Raw genomic sequence first — 12,034 nt, 5'->3', positions numbered from 1 at the left:
AACAACAACTTTATCGTTAAAAAATCGTTACCCAGGAAACGCCTTAAGTCAGGGTAAGGTTGAGCAGGCCAAAAAACATGGTGGCTTCAGACCCCAACAAGGTTACCCAGGAAACTCCTTAAGACCCCAGACAGCGAGGTGGCCAAGGATAACCTGATGAAGGATATAATTAAATAAGGCTGTTAATTATCTTCAAAAGAGGTGTTTTAATTAACCCAAACATCCAATTTTTACTCTTGCTCTTCCTTGGAGTTTTCTTAGTATGAATGCAAAGTTTCAGGCTGCTAGGTTTTATAGTTTTGGAGTTATGGAGGAGACACATACACATACACATTGCCTTTTATTAGTACAGGTTATTGAATTGAATTTAGAATGAGATTAAAATCAATTCATATCAAATGAAAGACCAAATAGGTACAGTCCTGCATTGGAGTAATCAGAAGGAACCCGAAAAAGAAAAAAGCAAAGATTAATCATCAGGAGGAACCTGGACCGGATTCACATTTCAGCTGCTTCTCCTCTACCCCCAAACACACTCAGGCACAGCCAAGTGAGCCTTATTCCAAAAAAAATCAAAAGAATGAAAAGGATCCTTCTTCTTCTTCTTCTTTCGGCTGCTCCCGTTAGGGGTCGCCACAGCGATCACACATAGTGATTTGGCACATGTTTTACGCCGGATGCCCTTCCTGACACAACCCTGGTCGCCTCTTACGACACAAGGATAATAGAATGAAAAGGATCCATATCAAAAAAATTAATAATTCTGTTTACCAGACCATGTGGCTGATCAAGTGGAAATTAAAAAAAAAAGTATTCCACATTACTACTAGATCATTAATGTGAAGTTTCACATTGATTGATTAAGTGGTTCCAGAGAAGTCATTATTTAATATTTTTCTTCAATCCAATATGGCTGCCAAACTATGTGACCTATGACATCATATGTGTGAGCCTTTTGTTCCTTGCGGATAGGCGGTCACACATCTAAAGTTTTCGCTCGATCTGTTAAGCCACTTCAGAGAAGAAGATTTTAAAGGTTTTTTTTGTTTGTTTGTTTGTTTGTTTTTTGCAAACAATATGGCTGCTGAATCACGTGACCAATGATATAAAAAAAAAAAATTCTGTGCACCATTTTATCTATAGATAACCCCCAGCTTTTCATACTGATCAGATGTAGTTTTACAGATGCAATTATGATGTCATAACAAAGGCACCTTTGACATCATCAAAAATTCACACTTATTCCACATGAGGAGTACTTGCTATGTGCCAAGTTTTAATTTTTTCCCTTGGTGCGGTTTCAGAGGTACAGAGGTCCAAAGGGTTTCCATTTTTCCAGCGCGTTTGCCATACCACGTGACCAATGATGTCATAATTATGATTAAAACATTCTGCATGAGGAGTTAAACCTATGGTGAAAATTTTGTCTTCATCCGACAAGCAGTTGCGGAAAAAAACACGAAAGTTCTGTGTGGACGGACGGACGGACACAAACAAACAAACGGACCCAAACGCAATACCCTTGCCTTTGGTGAGGGTAATAATGCAGGCGGGACTTCTGTTTTCTCTGATCCACAGGGTGGATGCAGTTCAACACAATGCAGCCCGTTTTAAGAAACCAGGTACAAGACGAGAGCCAGTAACGCTGGTGACCAGACAGTCAAACGGCCACAAGCAGGGCCAGCAATGAGTGGTCCTTGAACCTAGCCATGTGGCCCCCTTGGTCCTTTTTGGAATGGGAGGAGGCAGGGGAGGAGTAATATGAGAGGAGGGATGGGGTGTGAGTCCAGAGGAAGGGGGATGGGGTGATGAGAGGAAGGGGAAGCGTGGGAGTCAGGAGGGAGGGGAAGGGGTGGGTTGGTATCCATAGGGAGGGGGTGGGAGGATGGAGGGGAAAGGGTGGGAGAAGAGACCCAACATTGCTCAGCAAGATATCAGGTATCTTTGCTAGTGTTAAATGAGGGGGAGCCTGTATGGGCTGTGGCATCGAGTCCACCAGGGTCTGGAATTCTGTCGGAGGGATGTGGCACCATTTTTCCACGAGAAAGTCGATCAACTCACACCAGTTTGATGGAGGTGGAAAACGCTGTTTCAGTCATCGTTCCAGAATAACCCATAAATTCTTGATTGGGTTCAGATCTGGTGGCTGAGAAGGCCATGACATATGGATAACGTCAGTGTCATGCTCATTAAACCATTGGGCAACTACATGTGCTCTGTGGTTGGGGAGGGCCGTCCCTTCTTGGAGCCATAATTTTAAGCAACCAGACTTGTGCATCATTTCTCCACATGACTCTAAGCATGCTGGGATATTATTTATTTAATTAACAGATGGGCCACACTTTTGTGGAAGCCTTTGCTTCGTGTCTCTCATTTACTCAGGTGTTAACTTTTTTTTTTTTAAATCTATAACCTGACCATGCTTGTGTACATTTTTTTTTAATCTATAACCTGACCATGCTTGTGTACATTTTTTTTACAATGATATGATGAGTATTGAACAGAATGAGATTTTTTAATTTTTTTTTTACATGTCGTGATATTATATTGTATTTACAGATGGATCCATTGAATTGAAAAGGGAGACTGCCTCTACTTATATGAACGGCTCAGCCATGCAGCCGCAGGACTCGTCAACTGAAAGGAGCAAGAGGACTTTTTACAAACAGGACAAACCGAACAATGAAATGGTTGCAGAGGATAATTTTCACAAGTGTCACAAAGGAAAGAAAGGTGAACATCCATACAAATGCAAAACTTGTGGAAAATCGTTGAATCGGTCAACCAACCTCAAAACGCACAAGATAATTCACAATGGTGAACGCCCATACAAATGCACAGTTTGTGGAAAATCTTTTAACCAGTCATCCCACCTTAAAAGGCACATGATAACTCACAACGGTGAACGCCCATACAAATGCACAGTTTGTGGAAAATCTTTTAATCATTCATCAACCCTTAAATCGCATGTGTTAATTCACAATGGTGAACGCCCATACAAATGCACAGGTTGTGGAAAATCTTTTATTCAGTCATCTCACCTACAATCACACTTGAGAATACACAATGGCGAACGCCCATACAAATGTACAGTTTGTGGAAAATCGTTTAAACATTCAACCACCCTTAAAACACACTTGAGAATTCACAACTGTGAACGCCCATACAAATGCACAGTTTGTGCAAAATCTTTTACTTGGTCATCCACCCTTAAATCGCACATGACAATTCACCATGGTGAACACCCATACAAATGTACAGTTTGTGGAAAATCTTTTAATCGGTCATCCAATCTTAAAACGCACATGGGAATTCACAACGGTGAATGCCCATACAAATGTACAGTTTGTGGAAAATCTTTTAAACGGGCAGGCACCCTTAAAACGCACATGAGAATACACAATGGTGAATGCCCATATAAATGTGCAATTTGCGGAAAAACTTTTAATCAGTCATACACCCTGAAAACACACATGTTCATTCACAATGGTGAACGCCCACACAAATGCACAGTTTGTGGAAAATCTTTTCTTCAGTCATCTCACCTGCAATCACACTTGAAAATACACAACGGTGAACGCCCATACAAATGCACCGTTTGTGGAAAATCGTTTAAACATTCATCAACCCTTAAAACACACGTGATAATTCACAACGGTGAACGCCCATATGAATGTACCGTTTGTAGAAAATCTTTTAATCAGTCATACACCCTTAAAAGGCACATGCTAATTCACAATGGTAAACGCCCATACAAATGCACAGTTTGTGTAAAATCTTTTAATCGGTCATGTCACCTGAAATCACACATGACAATTCACAATAGAGAATGACCGTACAAATGCACAATTTGTGGAGAATCTTTCAATTGGTTAACCCACCTGAAAAAGCACGTGAAAATTTACAATCGAGAACAGTGAGATTAGCAACAAAGAGCATGTCCATACGAAAGCAAAGTTTGTGGAAAATCCTTTATTAAATCATGCGAGCTCATGAAACGCTTTTTTATTTTACTTTTTTATGCGTCGTTGAGGCTCATGGAAGAGATAGTGGTCGTACACTGATAGGATTTCGGCAAACTTTCTGCTTTTCAAAGAGGACGAATTGTTGGCCATTCGGAAGGTGGAGTTGGCCAGCGACAGATAGCTCAGAACCTTAGCATTCCGCTTTCTACAGTCAATCGGATGATTGTGCAATTCACCAGCGAAGGCAAGAATCCACAGCTTCCCGTTCTGGTCGACCTGGGCCCTCAGAAAGGTGTCTTCGAGCTGTCAAGTGGTCCATTGAGAAAACTCCTCATTGCAAGGCAGCAGATGTTGCAGAGGAGGTCCAAGTTAGCTCAAGAACTGCCGTGTGCAGTACCTTCCAAAAGACCAAAGAATGGCAGGACAGAAATGGGATCAAGCGACTTCCATGGCCAAGTCAGTCTCCTGACATGAATCCCATTGAACACTTCTTAGTGGGGCAACTTAGCTAAATATAGCATAACAATTGTGCATTTTGTGAGGAAAGCACCAAATTTGGCACACAAGTAGCCTATCATATTATGAACAGATTTGGATATTGGGCCATCTCAAATTCAGCCGCTGATGACTGTGGCAGCCATTTTCCACTGCCATCAAAAATTTTGAGATTGCCCAATATCCAAATCTGTTCATAATATGATAGGCTGCCAGTGTGCCAAATTTGGTGCTTTCCTCACAAAATGCACAATTGTTATGCTAAGTTGCCCCACTATCTGGGCCATATTGGATCGAGCTGTGCGGAAAAAGTCCAGGAAACCAACATCATGGGCAGAATTGCTAAACCTTTTGTGTGAAGCCTGGGCAGAAATCCCACAAGAGAAAATTTCAGAACTCATTAGTTCTATGCCTGAAAGAGTAAAAGCGTTGAAATCTGAAAATAGCAAGTCAACTAAATACTAGTGTATGCATTAAAATGGATCAAATGTTCTTCAAATGTTAAATAAATAAATTATTTTAAAATCATGGTGTCTATTTACTTCTGTCATGTCTCTGTATGTATAGCATGATATCTCAAAAAGTTGTGGACGAGTTATGACAAAACTAGGTAGATGAGTTGGTTAGGTGACGAGAACAAGCCAGTTCTATTTTGGTAAAGGTCATGGGGAATATTTATTTTAAGAATGAACTTTCATACTTGTCAGATAAGAATGATTTTGATCTGACCCATCAGTTGGATACAAAATGTAAACTGTTCAGCCTGGCGGAGGTATGCGCTCCACCGAGTGCCGTTCCTTTTTCTAAAGTGTCGCTCTATGAGTGATTTTTCATTTGTCTGTCTTTGTTAATTGCCGGAATTCTTCGGATTTCGGCAATTGTGTTGGTCGGTTGTGTGTGTGATTCTGTGTCTGTCTGTCTGTTTGTTTGTGTGTTTGTTTACCCTGTAGCAGCCACACCGTTTCAGCGATCATGACCAAACTGGGTACAGACGTCAGCCATGGTCCAACTTAGACACTTGTCGTTTGTGGTGAATCTAGGTCAAAGGTCAAGGTCACCAAAAAACCGAAATTCTTATTTTCGCAATAATGTCCGTTAAAATGGTCGTATCGACTTCAAACCAAATCCAAAATGTGCATCTTCCAATTCTGCATCCAACCATATGTCTCATTGGGGAGTCACACCAACACCCTTCAAAGCGGTCGGGGATCAAATGTCAGGGGGGTCAGGTCAAAAAATTCAAATTGAGATTTAAAAAAACGCCATTTCAAGTCCGATTGACTTCCAAGTTATGATCATGACCAAACTAAGTGCAAAAACTCATTAAACATTGATGATTGACTTATAAGAACAAAATTGATTTCCAGGTTTTTGTTTTTTCGGAGATCATGGAGATATGACAGTTATTCTGGCAATTCCTTGCTCAACGAGCAATTTAATTTGTTTGTTAGTCCGCACAGAACTTTTGTGTTAGTAGGGTGAATATACTGATTCTGGCTCACTTTTCCCCATGTAAATGAATGGGGGATTTTCAGCGATTCATATTTTTTTCCATAAAAAGTAAACCCCCTTTTTAGCCCAAGGTATATTTATTTGTCTCCCCTTTTAACCTCGGGACACTTTTTTTCAAATAACCAATGCAATAAGATAAAGATTTGTTCAAGTAGTAAAATAGTAATGTGATTTGTTAAATGTGATTCTAAAGAAATATCTGAAGCATGTAAGCCTAGGGACACTCTTTTTCAAATAACCAATGCATATTGTTAAGCTCACTCATTGAACCGATAAAGATTTGTTCATTCTCAAATTCCTTCACTAGTTTAATTTTCTTTGCACAATAATCCCCATCTAAAATATTTAAAAATAAAACATTTGAATCTTTATATTTTTTAAGATACCCCTTTTGTGCCATTACGAAATGATAAACTTCTCTTAATGCTCTTGTTTGACCACCTCCTGAGCCACATATCATTTTGAGATTATAGTAAATTGTTTTTTCATTGTTCAATTGATAACCATAAAAGTTTTCAGTCCATTCAAGGATATTTTTTATTTTTTCTTTACATCCTCGAACTTACTAGTTTTTAAATTGATTCACTTATTTGTTTTATTTATCTTTGTTTTCGTTATTTTTTCAATAAGACTGATTTGATATTTTTCACATTCATTATGTTTTCCATTTATATACCAAGACTGAGATTTTCTCCACTCTTTAGTTTGATTAATACTTGGTTTGACCATTTATATATTGTGAAAAAATGCGGCGGTCGCCCTTAAAAACCCTAACCCATCTTCCATCGTTAAAACACAATCTATTCTATACACTCTATCATACAATATCCATATGGAACACAATCTATTCCATTATCTAAAATAAATCTCTTATCATCAAAGGCTCCTAATGCCTTTTTATTTACTTCTTCACAATATATGTTATGTTTATAACTTCTTATTGTATTCATTTTCCTATATTCTTCTTTCTTATTCATCAACCAATTATAATAATTTGTAAACGCTATTGCTTTCTTAATTACATATTTCTTTATTCCCTTTAACCTCTTATCAATCTGATCACCATACTTTCAAGCATATGCCTTTGCTCTCAATCCAATAAACTCACTCATTACTTTAACACCCAACTCATCCTTAAATTTACCAATACCACGTGACCAATGATGTCATAATAAAACAATACCTTTTCATTCTTTTTGGAATAAAACACCTTTTCATTCTTTTTGGAAAATAACTCACTCTTCTCACTAAAATTACTTGTATCATATACTCCAATATTTTTCTTCATATCTTTAAAAACATCATCAGATTTTGTATCTAGGATAAAACTATCAGTGTCCATATACAACAATGAAACATTTTCACCATACTCTTTCTTTAAGTCATTATACAAATAATCATACATCAATATCTTTGATAAATCAAGAACTGCTGTTCCAATATAAATTGGTTTATCCATTACAATACTTTCCTTTTCCATATGAATAGCAGAAAAGTTCTCTGAAAAAAACCTCTTCTCTCTTAAAACTTGGTTTATTTATCAATCTCGAAGCTTCTTTCCAAGATGTTGTAAATTTAATGTTTTGCCTGTTTCTAACATTCTCCATTGTCTTTCGAAAGACAGCATTATTCATCAATTTATAGAAATCCCCTTCAAATTTTACTTTTGTATTTGTTCTCATATCTGTATTGAATTTAATATACTTTTTCATCCAAGGACTTTGTTTAAATTTTAAAACTCTATGAATTTTAGCAACTCTCAATCCTTCTCTCAAAAAGTGTTTTTAGCTTCTCTGATGCAAAACATATCCCTCTTTATCATAGAATGTTGTTAATAACTTTTCTGTTGATTTGCCTTTAATATTAAAACTTTTATGGTAATCACTTAACCATTCTTTCTTTGGGGTTTCTTTCTCACATGCAAAAGGAAGGTCTTTATGCTTATTATGAAGATCACTCGGGTACCTCAAATCAACTTCAAAATAATAACCTTCTTCTTCCTCATTCAATTCCTCTTGAGAAGAAATAACAATATTCATCAAAGCCTTTTCATAATCCTTTTCTTCCACCCACTCTAATTTACCATAAGGCAGAGATTGAGACATTGCCCATCCATACAAATTATTAGCATCAAAATACATCAAATAACTGCGATCTTTTTCACTATCATAATTTGGAAGATATTTATTATTTGCTTTAGCATATCTTTTTGAACATACTTGTGATATTCCACCTCTCTTAGACTTCTCAATCATCAAAAGCATATCTACATCACTGATTAAATCTATATCCTGTTTTGTCATTTTCAACATTGCACTCCAAGCTAAACCAGGAGCTGTGAAATAGTGGGCAGGATCTAATCCATAACAATTTTTATGATGACAGAGTGATCTAAAAGCTTCAAACACATCAGCTAACAATAAAACATCTGTTTTTAGATACAAATCATGATATTCTCCAAGGTTCTTTATCTTAAATATTTTCCAAATTTCTTGTGCGTGTTTATATTCCTTATCACTTATCTCTTCATAAAGGTTATTATAGAAACTTTCTTTTGAAGGAAGTTGTGTTTCTTTAAATCTCATAAATGAATCCATATAATCATAAGGATAAATTCCCTGACTTGTAAGAATTTTCTCTTTACTTTGAATTTCATTCCTTGTTTGAATTTCCTCTCTCGTTAGAATTCCCTCTTTAATCAGAATTTCATCTTTAATCAGAATTTCCTCTTTAGTTTGAATTTCATTCATTGTTTGAATTTTCTTTATAAATAGAATTTCATCTTCAGTTAGAATTTCTTCATTAATTTCCTCATTAATTGGAATTTCCTCTTTACTTTGGATTCTCTCTTTAGTTCGAATTTCCTCTTTTGGAAAGAATGAATTAAGATTTGGAAAAGACCCCGTGGAGCTTAGATTTGATGCTAGGTCGGCTAGTGGTGTTCCCATTAACTTGTAAGAATCTAGAAACCTAATACGAGTTTAAGGTTTTGTGAATATAATTTTTGTAAATGAAATATACTTTTGACTTGTGTTTGTTATGGCAGAAATATTCCCTGGTGTTTTTGAAAGTTCATTTATAAATAGATGTGTATCATAGTTGGCACTGTTGTGAAGAAAGACTGGAATAAAAGAACGAAATTTATAATTAAGATTACAACAGGAATGAGCGGGACCTCTATATTTACCAGTAAGATGACAATGATCCCTAACTTTAGACTCCTCAATTTCCTCCTCACAAATATGACAGATATTGTTCTTTCTAAATTCAAATTTTTCTTCTTCGGATAATTTCATCGGTTTATTTGTTTCTTTCATTAATTTAGTTAGTCTGATACAATCCTTTTCTAATCGTTTTACAAACTCTTGTGAAGCTTTTTTTCCACTATAATGTTCAAGTTTATTATACTTTTCTCCAACAGATGATTTGATATAACAGAAACCACACGGAATATGTTTTTGATATTTATTTGTATGTGATTCTTTTGGATTAGGAGAAGCAGTATTTATCTTTTTTAGGATACATTCAAAATCAGTGTATATCACAAATGGGTGCATGATAGATTTATTATAATCTTCAAAAGAAATCTTTTCACCAGGTTTAGGCATTGTAATTACAGCTGATTTATGATTACTACAATATTTTGAATGTTGTTCTAATCGTTCTTTTGTATGAAATGACTTAAGACATCGCTTACAAGGATATATTTTGTTTGCTGTTTTGAATACCTGAGAAGAGATTAATCTTGATAAATTATTGATGTATGTATAATGTGAATTCTTTCCAACACTAAAATATAAAAGATCAATGTGTGTTTCTTCATTTTTAGAGTTGTTTGAAATTTTTAATATTTGAACTTTGTTTGTATCCGTGAATCCATATACATTAATAGAAAGATTATTCTTTTTCTCAAATTTAGGTATATCTGTGAGTGGCATTGGGAATTTAAAATCTTTAATGTCCAAGGTATTCTCATATTTCATATATTGTTTTACTCTTTCTGAATTACATTTTGGTGGATGTAAGTGAGCAAGAACAGACCAGAGAAAACATTTATTATCATTGTTCTTAATATTAACAACTGCCTTCTTTAGTTTTATTTCTTTTGGTAATTCAATATAAGAAGAAGCTTAAAGAGGGTTTGATTTTAGAATGTGTATATCTAAAAAGATGATTTTTTTAAATATGAAATCCACTTCCTACCACTGTATTATCAACATCCTCCTCTTGTCTTGATAGTTCTTCATTAACCCCACTATTCAAAAAATCTTGAAATGATGTTATAAACTGAAGATCTGTTCTCATACAAGGAGTTTGTTCTTAATCTTGTCTTTTCATATTCATTTTCACTCCCATATAAAACTTTAAAGTTTCATTTCTTTTAATGTCTTTCTAATAACTTTTTCAACATCAGGTTTCACTATTTCAATTGATTCAGCCATTGATGATGGACCGGGTTCTCCAAATTGAAAAATCCTTATTTTTAAATGCCCCATCAGTGTTTTCAATATAATAGTCTCTCTTTACTTTAAACTCATTTTTCTTGTGTTTTTTGATTGAAGATGTCTATTATAACTACTCTTCAAAACATCCTTTGAGCAGATATCACAATGTTTTCTTTCCAACTCAAAAGGAGATATTTGATGAAATAAATTAAATGTGTGTTTGTTGGTTCGAAGGTGTTTTTTTATAATGTTTATATTCGTGATTACAAACATCGCAGTGCGTTGTATTCGCCATATTTATACAATAAAACTTTGCTTCAACTAAAATTTTCTTGATGAAAATTTCGTTTAATTTATTGGTGAATCTGTGCTTAAAACCATTTTATCCTCCAACTTTTATCACTTAAAAAATACAATGTTTCAAGACATAAAAGACAAGTTTCAATCAATTTCTTCATTTGTAAAAGATACTGAGAAATATGTCAAGGATGGAAAATTGAACAAAGATATATATATATATATATATATATATATATATATATATATATATATATATATATATATATATATATATATATATATATATATATATATATATAACAACTATTGGATAAAAACAATTATGGTGGATAAGATGAGTTCTTCAATTTCCTTCAGTGGAAGGGCTTTTAGTATACCTGGTAGAACATCAATTAAAGTATCTCCAACAAAAGTTTCTCCTCACCTTCTGGTAATATATTCAAAACGAGAAAAAGCAATGAAACAAAAAAAGTATCAAAAAACAAAAACCTTGTGGATGAAGCTTCAGAAAGAAAAGATAAGACCATCTGTAATATGCAAGGAGAAATTTGTATTTTTTTTCAACAACCCTAAAGATGTAAATCCTGATGAAATAAAGGATGTTAATATATCAGGTGAAATGACATTTCGTTCAATGGTAGTGAAGGATCATTTTAAAATCACCTTTAATATAAAAAATGTTGTAGTTGAATCTGGTAATGAAAAAAAGTATATAGATATCGATGGTAATATTATTAAATATGAGTCAATATGCAACTGAAAGTAGAGATGAATTTCAGTTTAAGTAAAGCTTTACTTTATAAATATGCTAGACTTTCCTGATTCTCCATATGACAAATTTGAGAATTGTCCTGCGTGTGAAAGACGGGGATTAAACACAGAGTCAAAAGCCTATAAACAATGTATATTCTGTGATTATCTTCGAATTAATGATAAGAAAAAATTTGAAAAGGAAAATAATTCTTTTAGATTTACACCAAAAATGAATTACTTTACAAGATTGATTAGAGAAATGAATGTAAAGTATGAGGGTGATAACACACCTTTCCTTACAAGGGAAGAAACTTGAACGTATTCGAGCAATATTCAAAGGATTGTTGTTATACATTATTCTGGATGTGATTTTCAGGGAAATATCAACACAAGATATTGCATAAATAAAATAATGGATTATCTTGAAATTAAACCTGAACTTAGGATAAAATATAGAGTTTCTAAAAAAGCCAATAATAAATTAAATAACCTGTTTTCCAAATATATAAATGAAAGATTTTTTTCACCATTTGGGAAAATAAGATAAAATTTAACAATCATAAA

At 34.5% G+C, this 12,034-nt stretch overlaps 1 protein-coding gene across 1 annotated transcript in view; it reads left to right on the top strand.

Moving 5' to 3' along the window:
• The window catches only part of LOC147009455 (uncharacterized), a 39,134-nt gene extending 34,146 nt beyond the window's left edge, over positions 1–4,988 (top strand). The window contains exon 5 of the mRNA XM_085861974.1: positions 2,560–4,988. Coding sequence (XP_085718100.1) covers positions 2,560–3,833 — 1,274 coding nt within the window. The 3' untranslated portion in view covers positions 3,834–4,988. The remainder of the gene's footprint in view (positions 1–2,559) is intronic.
• Positions 4,989–12,034: the final 7,046 nt, after the last annotated feature.

This window comes from Eptatretus burgeri, chromosome 17 (assembly GCF_056783735.1).
Source record: "Eptatretus burgeri isolate ZD-2024b chromosome 17, Ebu_testis_v1, whole genome shotgun sequence".
NCBI lineage: Eukaryota > Metazoa > Chordata > Myxini > Myxiniformes > Myxinidae > Eptatretus > Eptatretus burgeri.
This window is presented reverse-complemented; position numbering and strand designations above follow the sequence as displayed.